At 40.1% G+C, this 14,336-nt stretch overlaps 1 protein-coding gene across 10 annotated transcripts in view; it reads right to left on the minus strand.

The window, feature by feature from the left end:
• The window catches only part of LOC112554120 (furin-1-like), an 83,565-nt gene that overhangs the window by 66,989 nt on the left and 2,240 nt on the right, over positions 1-14,336 (minus strand). For 8 of the 10 annotated variants that reach the window (XM_025221720.1, XM_025221721.1, XM_025221723.1 and 5 more), the window contains exons 2-3: positions 9,766-9,864; positions 8,071-8,160 (exon numbers count right to left, since the gene is read on the minus strand). In XM_025221720.1, the coding sequence (XP_025077505.1) occupies positions 8,071-8,160; positions 9,766-9,864 (189 nt within the window). Of the gene's footprint in view, positions 1-7,317; positions 7,597-8,070; positions 8,161-8,226; positions 8,286-9,765; positions 9,865-14,336 lie in introns of those variants that run through there. The other 2 variants (XM_025221727.1, XM_025221726.1) reach the window with 2 other exon arrangements.

Here is a 14,336-nt window from a genome sequence, read left to right on the forward strand (position 1 = left end):
TATGTACATGTTTGCATCTCTCTCTCTCACACACGTGTGTGTGAGAGAGAATGTGTGTGTGTGCGCGCGCGCGCGCGGATAGCACGAAGGTAGAGGACATTTTATCATATGCGTAGAGCAATAAAGTTTCCAAAGCGGTATCTACAGTAGACTGATAACACACACACCTCTTTTACGGTCTAACCTGGTGGCTACGTATTGCCGAATGCCTCATGCCGTGCCAGAAAGCTTCCAGATCATAGTCTACCAGTGCCCCTGTGCTGGCAATGAGGCTTCCAACACTACAGCACCTGCATGTTCTCCTGTCATATCTGATCTGTGTCCATTAAAAGGCCATTGATTTTCCTGTGCAGTATAGCTGTGCCAGAGGTAAATCCAACAAGAATCCTCATGGATAATGAACAAAGTGGGTAATGTCTTGGCCAAAACATTGGTGATAGGTAACTCACACCAAATTCAATTTTGGAAGTGAATATTGCAGTTGTAGAAACAACCAGGTCCTATTTCAAGTTTCTAGCTAATCTGTTTTGCAAAAGATTAAGAACACAAAGAAAAAAGCATATGAACAGGTAAACGAAATTTGTCCTTTAACAGGTTGGATAGATTAGAAGATTCGACATACTAGATGCTGTGAAAAGTTGTATACGTCAGCTCCTTTCGCTCACCCCATTCTTATCGCCTCGTTACAAATAATTCACTCTGCACATGTCAGTGATTACAAAGGTTAAAGTATCAATGGGTGTCACAGTATTCACAGCGAATTCAAAGACCTGTTAATACAGCTAATACGCAAAAACGTTACTCCGGGAATACTTTTTTTCCTTCCGCCATTGTTATGTTTTGAAGAAATGGAACAACCGAACATTCAATGCCTATATTGACCAATTTGACCAACCGTAAACGGAACTAAATTTGCTGATCAGCGCCCTCAGCTGTTGTACGTCCTGTAGTACAGTACTGCATTGATCTAATGCACACGAAATACTCTGAATTTGTCTACTACGCTCAAAATACATTCTTCAAAATGAAGGTTCTTTCCTCTTATCCTTTACATAGCTGTGATTGCAAATGGTCAGAACACATTTGAAATTATCTTTCCAAATGGGAAATAGGCCAGATATCTGCTGCGTAAAAAATAACGAATATCATACATGCTGATACACAGTGTGATGCTCCCCACGCACCATGCATTCTCTATGGACGTCTGCTTCTAGGAAGGGTGGGGTTCGTGAACAGATACAAATACATTGTCCTCACATGCATCGTGTGATTTAGAAATATTAAAATGACCGCCACCTATTATTTTCAGGACCACTGCAGAATTCCAAAGAACTGAGCTATTTCCTAAGTCACTGTGTTGGGAAAAGAATTTACATAAAACTGAATCACCGTTCACACACACACGCGTAGGCTCTACTAGCTTTTTTTCTTTCTCCTCGCCTGAATGATATGCGCCTCGCTTTATGTGCAATAAATTCTGTATTATCTGTTACAGATTTTATAAAAATCAATATAGGACTTCAACCGACGGCTCATCTGTTGTTCCTCCCTTCTTCTTCCGAATACTGTACTTGGTTAAGATTGTCATCCTCAAAATAAAGAAGCTGATTTCAGCCGTAACAGGCCACTGGCAAGTTCCTCCATTCGTTGATCGTTGTGGAGCAGTTCAAAAGCAGCCAGCTTGCATTTTTGGCTCACAAGGCTATATGAGAATTTCTTTGCTACCAGAATTCTCTTGAGATCACTGAAATGTTGCATTTTCCACCGAATAAATCTCTCTGCGTTGCACACACTTCGCATGGCACGTAATCCATTCAAGTAATGTTCCTCTGGGACCTGGAAGAAGCTCCTCCCTGTGAGCACTGAAGGACGGCGAGACTACCCATGTTCTCAATGCTTCCCCGTACCTTTCCTTCTAACTTAACCCTCTCACATTCTAAAGACGAAGAAGAAAAAGCGGAAACCTCTCACAATGCATTGGTGGAGAGACTCTGGGGCACCAAACGAACATGTTCATGCGGCCATTAACAAGACATTGACAACAAGACAGAAGTAACAGGACAAATGTAACTCCAGGACGCATGTTCAGTCACATCACCAACACTAACCCAGACAAAGGAGCGCAACTACTTGAAGGATGTGGGAAGAGGGGAGGAGAACTGATAACGTTTCATGAAGGCTGTTCAATCTCTCAGACTTCGCAGTAAAGGTAAGGATTCAAATGTGGAAAACAGCTGGGCAGAAAAAGTGATCCCGACTAAACAGCAATGAGACGATAACAAAGAAAACGAAGAGCTAAAATGCACCTGATCACACTGATCTCAAAGGCGAGACAGGTGCCGACAAAAGGCAAGTAGCCTGGGCTCCAGACAAATAAAGGTGATGGTCAGAAGGGCTGGGCTGAGGCCATATATTTATCCCCATTCTCTTCGTTTAGAATCAAAACGACAACTGTTTATTTTATCTAAAAATAAACCAAGCCTCTTTAATATCCATATGCTGACCTTGAACTAATACGCAATTTCCGGAAATTTAGAAATAAAGTCAGTAAATAGGTCCAGGGAAGAACAGGCGCGTGTGTGCATGTGTCGCAGCGGAGGATGTTTGTACATGCTATCCAATGATAATTACAACAAACGAAACAAGACGAACGTGCAAAAAAGTCAGACATGCTCAAAACCAAATATCCCAGGAAGTCACACCAAGCCCTGACCAAGTTTTGCCATCTCAGCAAACGGCCGCTCTATCCTGCCATCGACACTCCCAGCGGCCCATGCGAGGCAGATTCATTACTCCAACGAAGCTCTCCGGTTGAGGAAGAGTGGGGGGAGGAAGAACACCACTGATCAATCTGCGGGCTTGTCTAATCAGGATCGATATGCGATCGTGCCTCTTGGCGCGGCCCGGTCTGTGGCGCCTCCAGACCCGACGTTTGTCTGCTGCTGCCTACAGGCTGTTTCAGGTGCGACTTGATGCCCACTGCCAGTCCTGCGTAATTTACTGTTTTATGATAATCGAATTGCCGGCTTCGAGAATCCTCGGATGCTGGAAAGGGGTACCATGGTACACGTTGTCTTGGCGGCTCCCGTGAGATTCCCGCAATCGACCATCGAGTGCTATTGCTTGGTGCTTACTCGCCAGGCCAGCTCCCCACCCCAACCCCACCTCCCATGATCTCCGACAACGCTTGACGCTACTCGCTGGAAACTAGTTAAGTAACGGTCACGATTGCTGCAGAGTAAATGCGATGCAAGAATGTGATCCATATCTCTTAGCCGAAGTTCGGCCTACGTGCGGGCAAGGGATGATACCCTTCCTGTATTGTCGGTTGTGATGATGGAGCATTGGTGACGACACTTCGTTTTACATGTGTGCGAAATACGCTTTTATGAGCCAAGATCAGGCAGTTCTTGCCAACCAACCATCTCACAGCGTGGATGAAGATTTACAGGAATAACAACTGACATAGCAATGTCCTTCACACTGGCCATTCAGTCTGACCTCGTAAGCTGTCAGCCCAGTTTGCCGGCAGGCAATTTCTGACGATTCGTGGCGATCTTCAGACCGTCCCTTGCTCTGCCAAGGTTGCAGGTGCACTCGTTAATGATGAAGGAATTATAAAAAAGGCCAAAATTCGAATGCTAAAAGATTATTTCTGTCGAGTATCTTTCCTGCAATTCTAAATGTATTGCTTTTCAACTGTTTAAACCATTAACAGGCTTAAGAGCATGCAGTTTTTCAGATTAATTTTTTTCGTCGTCGATACTTCTTCCTTTCTATCTGAAATCACATTTGAAAATACAGAGGCTTAAACGGTACCAAGAAAAATTAGCACACTCACACACCTATAAAGGAAGCTCGCAAAGAAAGAAGGGAAAACCAGCAAGGACTATATTTACAAAAAGGTATGCTCTCTTCCTCTACTTGAATATTATATACATGTGTAAACCTAAGTATATCAGGAAATAATACTGACAAGAAAGGCATATTAAAGCTCTAGATACCTGCCCATTTAGGACTCGTACTTCTCGTAAAAAAAAAAATGTTCAACCTTATTCTCCGATGAACTCACTAACCCCAGAAAATTTAAAAAAAAAAAATCTTAGCACTACGGAATGCACCTGTGTAAACATGCACATCCTCCACACTTTTCGAGCACAACAATCCTTGGATCGAGTGAAAACCTGACAATAACGATGTTTCCTGTTTACGCGTGAAACCTGGGTCTCGTCTGAAATAGGATTTTAACATTGGCAAACCTTGCTGATTCGTGAGCGCCGTGCACAGACTATGCTCGGCAACACAATGCCATGGTCGGAATCTCCTAACCAAATTTCGGATTCAAGATCTTTAATAAACAGGAACTAAATTTAAAGCAAACTTCCTGGCAGCACTGCAAAGCCGACATGACGATAAACATCTCATGAACGGTGCAGGGCAAGTGGCGTGATAGCTCTGGCAGGAATGATAAATTTAGTACCCAAGCCGTCTGCTCACTCTGTTACCAAAAAGCATGACATTTCCTCTGCTTAATTAAAGGACAGCAAGGGTAATGCAATATATAGCCTACAAGCCTTATATCCATGAACATCTTCCCAAGAAACCCAAAGACCTGATTGAAAGGTGAAAAAGGAAGATACTCCTAGTGCTCGTTTTTTCCCGCTAAAGGACTTGCAGTGAAAAATGACTGAAAACAGAAAAATGACCTAAATCCTAATTTATTCTGCGGGTTTCTAACTGAATGTCACCATAATGCTTGATTCTGGACTCTGGTTCAAACAGAAAAATATGCAGATGATCTTCCTTTTTGCTAATGCGTAATACAGAAGCAATACATAAATTAATGTTTTAACCCATCGTCGGACTTTACAAGTTACAAAAGAAATACAAGAAATTTCCGAGCTGTTAGCCTCCTGAAAACGTATCATATGTTCTCGAGAGCCTTTTAGCAAACTGTCCGTTCACGACTGCCACTTACACTGGACATAAGGCGTTTGGCCGAACAACTCGTACATGGTACACAAGAGTGAACAGGAGTGCAAGATGATCTGATGAATTGTTTCTTTCGAATTCAGCAGATGAAATACAAGGCACATTAGGGTTGGTACAAATGCACATGGGCCGACAATGTTTTTCTTAACGCTAGAGCAATAGAAAAGAAAGTAGTGGTTAGGAATGTCGTCTAGAGATACATTAGCAATCCATCACTAGGGCTGATCACCTGTCATTAATTTCATTCCGAAGATGCATTCAATTACATGCAAGCGACATCCACACATTTTTCATAGGAAATTTAAAAATCTGCTTCCGCAAACTGCAGAAAGACAACCATTTACATCAAAACAAATATATGTTGAATTTTAAAATGTGTTCTCGTCTTAAAATTGCCAGTTATATCATGCTGAACGGAAACTTGGTGAATGGCTTAAAAAAACAAAAACGGTGCTTACTTTGTTACAGACGGCAGACTTCAATTTTAAAAAAGTACTTACAAAGTGCAATGATACCCATAGATACCCACAAAACGAAAATATCTGCTTGGGAGGGAAAAAACCCACGAGGAATCACAGGCAAGCAGCTGCTCACTGGAGCAAAGGGCCAAGTTTCCGGCTGCTGCAATTTCGTGTAAGAACTCACTGGAGAGACTGTGCAAGCCCTTGGCCATTATCAGTAGGCAGGATGTGACTCGTCTTGTATCGATGTCAACCAACGCCGAGTGCCAAACCGCGGCCCTTTGGGGACGCCGCTTATTTCATCAGCAATTCTTCCTGCGCAAGGATCACGTGAAGAACATAACTGCAGAATGGCTATGGTGCCATCGCGTGATGCGGCTGTCGGGGGATGAGGGGGAGGGGGAAATGCCCAAATAATCCCACAAGGCTGGGCAGGAATGGATGAAGCATCTAAATTAACTGTTATCAGATGAAGAGGGATATCTTTTATGATTTCTGGAAGTTGTCTGCCTGGGGCTTCTTTATCCCGATTATGTACGCACAATGCCCCCCTCCCGCTCTTTTCACATTACTAGCGTAGGAGCGGAGGAGGTTTTTAGCAAAGCTTAGGGCTGGCAAAACTGTCTGGGAGCGGTTTGATATAGCGATAACATACCGAAGGCGATATTTATGGATCTTCAGCGTACAATGGCACAGTAGCAGATCCGTGCCCCCCAAAATAATAGTACCTACACCATCGCTGTAGCCCAACGACACTTTACGCTATAGTTCTAAGCCGATTTGGGGCAACTCAGTGCAGCATAAGACGGACCTACCTTGACCCTACATCAGGTGGAAATCAGGTTTACAAGAAAAACACAGGTCGGCACGCGTTTTACTGATATTCGCGTGTTTTCAAGTACATGCGAAGGCAGTTGCGTCTGAACACTTCGCGCTAAAGTTGTACTCGGTCTACCTCCGACTTAAAATTGTCCTTCCCCTCCCCACTTTCCCTCCTTGATTTTCTCCCCTTCCTTGAAGACAGCTTTGGTCTGGTTTCGCTTACTTAGCAATCACAACACATGGTTTACATGTTTTCCACACACGAAAACATCAGAAGAACGTATTCTTGGACCATATGTGTGGCACAGGCGCACAAAGGTTAGAGGTTGTACTGGTGGTCTTTGCCACACAAAAGCCTTGCGCGTGAAGTTAAAGCACAAGGGATGATTTCCTGTACGGGCTTTTCTCCTTTTCATCTTTAACTGCATGTGCCTACAGTTTGTTTTTGTGCTGTGCCGAATCGTGTTTCTTCTTGTAGGAGTTCTGAAAGGCTTGTGGTAGAGGTCGCCAGCCTTGCCCACATTTTAAAACCAAAGCGCTCAACCTGTAACAACTTGCGTGCTGTACGTTTTCCTCAAATTTTATTATTTAGTTACCAACAACATCACCCCTTGACTTGGCTTTATTGTTGGATAAAAGGACTGAAGCGCAGAAAGAACGGTAAAGATGTTTCACTGAAAGGAAAAAAATCGACATCTGCTCTAACCATCTGCGACTAGGGCATTTCTGATATAGAAATTACCGTCATGATCAACCAAACCACAAAAACAACATATCACGCAAAAGTACAAACCTCTCTGTGTGTGTGTGCGCGCGCGCGCGCGCCTGTTCTTAACGAAGGCTTTAGCTCTGACGCCAAACTCTAGACAGAGAGCTAAGAGAAGATATGACAAATACAATGAAGGAAAGCATTAACCTTAACAGCCTGCGTGTTATGCTGACGTTACAACGCTCACTATTTCTCTCCTTCCATGCTGTTTCCCTCTCTTTGGTGCGTGTGTGCGCGCGTCTGTAAGTGTACATTTGCGTGCGTCTTCCTTGCCTGCCTCCTGCGCATAATGCGATGCTCCCTGACTGACCACGAAAGGCCATCAAATCGGCCCCTGCTGCACATCCTCCCATCTACAAGCCCCTAGTGTTTGTTCTAGCGGGCCAGGCAGTGATGCAATCCCGGCAGATAGGAGGAAGTTCAAGCTCTTTCGCTTAGCGTCGGTGAGGATTGATTTTCTGTACAGGGAGCAAGACTGCCGCCACTCAAGTCAATGAAAGGATGAAAGATAAATGGAGCAACATCGCCGCAGCACTTTCCGCAGCACTTTAGTTTTATTCGCAATACTTGACTGAGCTAGCCACTGACACCTACGGACGCGGCTTGAAGTTGCATTCCACTCAAAGAAAACCCTGATGATAGCAATGAAAAGGTTTACAGGAATCGGCGAAATAGTTAATTCTGTGGCTTAGGAGTTTCTGAGCATTTTTTTATGCGTTTGCTAAAAGCTTTTTAAACTGTTTAGTAGTACCGTCTCCTGGATAGTGACAGAAGTCGACATGCGTCATGCACTTGACCTCAGACACCACATTCCTGAGTTATCAGTTATACATACAATTTAGTGGTCGACATAGAAATATCATTTAACTGATAAATAAAAAGCAGAGAGTACAAAATACTTGTACAACCATCAAACACCATTTTAAATACTTTAAATTCTTTTTTTTTTTTTTTGGGTGCCTAAAACTCTTCAACAAGAACAACAAAAACAAAACCAGAAAGAATTTACAAGGTAAAACGACTTACCAAATACCACATTATTGGCCATTTGGGATCGTTGAATATTATTTCCCTTTTTACTCGTTTCTTGGCTACTTGCTGTTCTAACCATCTTACCTGCAAGTACAGAAGTTACACAAAACTTTCATAAATAGGCCACACCATACATTAGTAAGTACCCACATAGAAAAGGGTCTGAAGGTGGCGTGATCTCCCTAGGTGGTCCATCTCACCAGCTGTCACTGTTGAGAAAAGACATGAGTTTAGCCATAGCTTCCAATAATGAACAGCTCCACCATCACAGGCTCTCTAACTTTGCAAGTTGTGAACAACTAATAAAATAAGTGTTATAAGATCTTATAAGACAAAAAAATTTTACATAACATAATGATATCAGTAACTGTATAGTCATTAGGGAAACATTATCTGTTAAATAAATAAAATGCCAACAATGAATATCTTCAAAGCATTCCATAATTAATGCTGTATGCTGTTTACTGTGACAACAACATAAAGAAAAAAAACAAAATCTCAAATGGCAGTTAAAATTAAAACAGAAAAAACAGGATAAATCCCAAGAATGATGAGATAAAGCCCATGTAAACAAGATTGTTATATGCAAGATTATGATTTTAGCAATATTCCCTCACAGACAACAGCATTATCCCAGTGTCAATGTATCTGCTGTGGTCTATGCTGAACTGCAACAGAAAGTCTGCTTTTCCATCCTCTATTGATCTTTTCCCCTTTTATGGTCAAGGAAACTTTCTTCCTATTCATACACATAAATATAAATTACAGCATGTAAGATCAGCTGCGCGGCCTTCTAGGCTCTGATGGTCTATCTGTCCTATCCACATATACGCACAAGGAAAAACACGCACACACGCACGCACAGCGGCTAGAACGGTGTGTTCATTCATTTTTCTTTTTGACAGCAGGCACAGGTGGGACAAAAGGCGAGTGCAGCAAGCGTTCCCCACCCACTTGACACTACGTGAAAGGAATCATTGGATCGTTTTCCACATGAAGACGGCCCCACCACGACGCTGAATTAAGTCTACGGCTGAAGTCTTAAGCCGCACACATGCGTTGTGTCAAAGCTGTAGAGACCTTACTCTACACTCTGTCAAAGGATCGACTGAAAGACCAAAATACTGGGGAAAGGAAAACTCTTGCTTCTTTTGAGTTTGTTTATATACCCCACAAAACTTGAAAGCACACTTTCTACCCTGAAACAGTTACAAATATGAATGATGTACCTGTGCTTTCATCCGTGTTAGTTTTGGTAGTTTTCATGCTTCATCTCAAAAGTGAAATGGATTTCACTGATGGTAATAATAATAATAATGATGATGATGATGATGATGATTTCTACAGCGCCTTTCCAAAGATTTGCTCAAAGTGCTTTACATTGCAGGAAAAGAATACTATAATGAAATTTATTCAAATAAAACAGAACTGTGTTTTGTCACTTTAGAAAGAGAATCCATTACAATACAAAAAATCCTTTCATTAACAGGTTGGTACACATTGAGAAAACAAGTATGCAGAAATGGGATTTTACTATGACAATACTGTGCTGCAACTACACACTAACGAAATCTATTTTTTTCAAAAATCAACATAAATGCTTCCACAGCACAATACAAATACTGAAAGCAGTTGAGAAATTAAGACTACCAAGGTTGTTATAATAAAAATTATTGGGAAGAAACTTACACTTGGGTCATATGCAAGATTGCGATGGTAATGGGAACTGGGGTATGTTGACCGCTTGGATACCTTTCTATGCTGAAAATGGTAATAATCTGGCAATATCTGCAAAAATAGAAAAAAAAAGAAAAAACGAAATGCACCAAAATGAAGATTAAAATATTAACAGCCAAAAAGTCATTAAAAAGAAGTGTACATGCAGGTTATACCAGTTGCTTGAATCTCCAATTCACTTATGTCGCAATTATACTGCAATAGTAAAAGATGAATCAGTTATGCTACTTGAGCAGTGGATGTTCCTTAGCACACATTCAAACATATTCTTCATGCAAACACATCTGTTCCTAATAATATAAACCTTGTGCATTAAGCAACAAAAACATAAAGCAATGAAAAATATACCCACTGCTCCTACTGCTGGTGATATATGCTATACCAAAAGCCTTTTTAATAGTTTTGGTTACATGTCAAAAGAGTGCAGTTTTTTTTAAAGTGCTAAGAGTTTACTTTCACAAAAATGTGTATTATATAATGATATCCAAGACTTTAAACTGAAGCTAAGGATACCTTCAAGAAATGAAGAAACCTACAAAAGTGTTGTTTTCCATAAAAAGAAACATGTCACTGTGTAGAATCTACTGCATTTTAGAATGAACTGAATTTACTGGTGTAAATAATTAAAAAGTCATTTTACTCCTTATAGCTGTTTCTGCACAAGTGATCTTACATGCTTCACCTTGAGATCTCCATGGTCATCTGGGACAGACTCAAATCAAAGTTTGTGCTATCAACTACCAACACTGACTTCACAACAGCTAACACGATCCCCCATTGTATCCTCTTCCAATCCTTACTCACTGTACCTATTTCACTGCTTTGCTGTCCTGTTTTAGTGTCAGCCACATGACAATACTTGCTTTCCTTGCCTCTCCCTGTGAGAACCAAGCTCTTTCCAACAAAACGCTCTGGGAATATCTCACTGAGATGGGGTGAGGGAGGGTAAGTGAGAAGGGGGAGGAGGTGTCTGGTCGGGGTAAATAGGTGAGGGAATGTCAAAGAATGTAGTCAAAATGGACGGAAGCGCTGTTGGCTGTGAAAGGTGACTGTAACCATGTGCCCTTTTCAAGTGGTACACTAACCACTAGAACATATCAAAATGTCTCTGTTTGCAGAGGCATCTGAATCTGCATTTATGTATTTTAAATAAACTACCAAGCAAGAGATCTACATGGTGGTTAAAAAAGAGATTTTTTAAAGCACATTATCATTCATCATACTAAGTCAAAAAGCCAAAATGCATTCACCTCCTCCTTTAAGCTACCATCCTGCCAAAAATGATGAATGCGTTAAGATGTAATCATAGTAAGAGAATGTTTCCGATTCTTTTATAAAAGCCTGTGATGACATGGATTTTCCAGCTTATGGCATGAATGCTGAAAGCCTCCATTATGGTTTTTTCGCACCCTTTTGACTGCACCATATCAACGCTGACTGCCACCATTATACTCCACCCGTCCATCATTTGGAGTATAACACTGCAGCGTCAGATATCAAGCGTACAGAGTACCATGACCTGCTGTTTCTGAGGATAACCCAAACACTGATCAGCATTGCAACAGACTGCGCATGTGTGTGCATAAGGCAAGGGACAAAAAATGGGGAGGGGAATATATTAACATGCATGCCTGAACTGTGACATTTTATGATTTTATGTCTGATCATAGCTTTAAAAACAGTAATGTTTTTGCCAGTTATCCAGACAATCCAGATCTGATTGGCTCCACTTAATATTTCCCAGTTTCAATCAGATTTCATTACCTTTGCAAATTATGTGCAGGACTAGGAGGCATTGGAGTAAGAAGCAACATGATATTTACAGTTTGGGGAACTTTGCTGAGGTGTGGACACAAAGACTGTCAAAAGTATATTTATAATAGGTATATTATATACAATATATATATTGGTCTAGATAATCGGAGTAAGTGAATGAAAGAACCATAACTGGGGGGACAGAATCTAACAAGGAATAGGAACTGGCTTGCCTGCTTCTGTGAAAACAGTTTAAGTTTGGTTTACTAATCTGGTTGATGTTACAAAAGGCAAGAACAAACATGACTTTATAAAAGTCTGTCATTCATAAAGACTGCTTCTATAGATGTCATTTTTTGCCATTGATTAATGCAGCCTTCATTAAAAAGCAGAGATATTTAAGACCTTGCAAAAGCTTTCAATAAAATTGTGGAGTTTTGACATGTTTGCATTTCCACAAAAGTTCTTTGGTGTTCATACATTTTATTTTCCAAATTTTGTAAGGTATAGTTAATATTACAGCAACAAACTTTCCTTTAAAATCTTACAAATATCAACCAAAAAAAAATCTTGAAAAGAACTCTAGTACATTAAATGTCTATTCTATAAATGTATAACTACACCAAAGACCATTTTACAGAATTTCTATTGGCATCAATGTACATGAAATTAACACCTTTCAGTCTGACAGCAATACAATAATACCCTTGTAAACCAAGTAAATTAAAAGGTAATTTCCTGTTTGAAAGTGACCCTTGTCTTCCTCTCCTAACAAGTTACAAATGTATGCTGATCATAATTTTCTTTTCCTTGAGGTTAACTGTGTTTTATGGTTTTTGCAGCTGCTTCATAATGACTTGCACAGGAGAGGCCTGGATATCCAGGATATGCACCTGTTTCATCAATTGCTTTCTTGCTTTGTGTGAACATGCCTATGTTATTAACAATGTAAACAAGTCAGTCACACCCTGGAAGTGTCTCTTTAAAAAAAGGGGGGTTACAAACAAAAAGAAATAGGTGTAACTAGAAATCTGTAAAAACAAACTTTAAAAAAACTTAAATAGTTACCAATGATCTTAAACCAAAATCTCTAGTGACCTTTCTAACTTCAGCCTTTATCAAATGGAATAGAAAGTAGTAAGACTTCAACAGGTCTTTCCCTCTTTCCATTCCAGAAAAAAAAAATAAAGAGAATTAAAAACATTAAAACTGTTATATATGACTATATACATCTTGCACAATCCAGCCCATTAATTTTGCTTTCTGCTTCTGCGTGCATGAATTTGAGAGAAAGAACATTTATTTAGTACTGCCGTTGATTTTTTACTCCAATTTTCCAGTCAATCCAAAATAAAAATAGGAGAACTGAGCACAGTGAGAAATTTTACCCTCAAGTCATTCACATGACTGACAATATACCTACAAAATCTCCATGAAAGGTGAGACATGTTGAGAAGACTAAGCAATACAGCATGTAGGAAGATTATGTACAAAAAAAAGACTGACTACATTACTCTGTCAATATCCAGATCCCTTTTTATATTAGGGATCTTCAAATGAACAAATTCAAGTCTTCTGTTAATCTTACTTATGATGTAACTAAGAAGACTAATAATATTTTTAAAAACTATACTAACCTTTGCAAGGAGTAGTAATTGTTAGTCGTTTCTAATTCAGCAATGCATAAAAGTACCATCTCATTTGGAACAAAAGCAAAAAAAGCACAAACCAGTAACTCAACACCATTCAACAACTATTATTTTTTAATTTCTCTTTATTTTCTTGTTCAATATATATAGTCTAGATTTAATATGTTTCCTTCTGATTATATTAGATTTTGAACCGGGGTTTCTATCAATAAAATTCAGTTACAATTGTTAAGGGTTTTGGGACGTTTCTACATGATGGGAAGCACTGAGAGCTATCATTACCTATGGTTCAAGCATTTTACCTAAAGTTTAAGTCTGCATGCTGATATTTAAAGAAAGTTTAAATGTGCATATTAATTATATCTATATATATATTAACAGTAAATACTTAAAAAAAGACTGGTATTTAGAAAAATAAAGAACCAATTCTACTGTGGATCAACAGATGTTACAGCTTGAGGAATGTTGCACTTCTGTAAACAGTTTAGTAATACACTGGTATTCAGACCAAAATATAATGGTTAGGTTGGGTGCATTTTGGGGTTGATAGGACATACCCATGCCAGACTCAAATCTGAGACTGTTTCAGCTTCAAAGTTGAGCACCCTACCTAGCATCCCTGGTCTAATTTTCACCACACTTTTATTTAAATATTTTTAAACATATCTCTTCAATAATGAGTACTAAGCGCATCAAACACGTTTATTATTATAATTATTATTTATACAGAGTATTAATGTACACACTCAACAAAACCAACAGTACAAAAAGTTTCTGATGACATATTTATGTCCGGAAATACGAAGTCTCGGCCGTTGTCGAACAAGACGTAAACGATGTCTCGATTCATTGACAGGCCTCTCCGTCACAGATTCGTTTGAGTCCCAGGTCCTTTGTTGGGTGGGAGGGGGCGGATGGTGGAGATCGCTTGTGTTTGCTGGGCAGGCTGTCTGGAGACAGCAACTAGTCGTACGTCAACCAAGTCGAATAACCTGCCCACTTCTCTCCCCATGCCATCTTATTTGATCGCAGTCAGATCGGGCTGAGGTATTGTGACCCTTTTGTACGCTCGCTGATGTGGTAGGGGAAAGTCTCGGTTCTTCATCTTCCCCTCTTCAT

This window comes from Pomacea canaliculata, linkage group LG13 (assembly GCF_003073045.1).
Source record: "Pomacea canaliculata isolate SZHN2017 linkage group LG13, ASM307304v1, whole genome shotgun sequence".
In the NCBI taxonomy this organism is placed as follows: domain Eukaryota; kingdom Metazoa; phylum Mollusca; class Gastropoda; order Architaenioglossa; family Ampullariidae; genus Pomacea; species Pomacea canaliculata.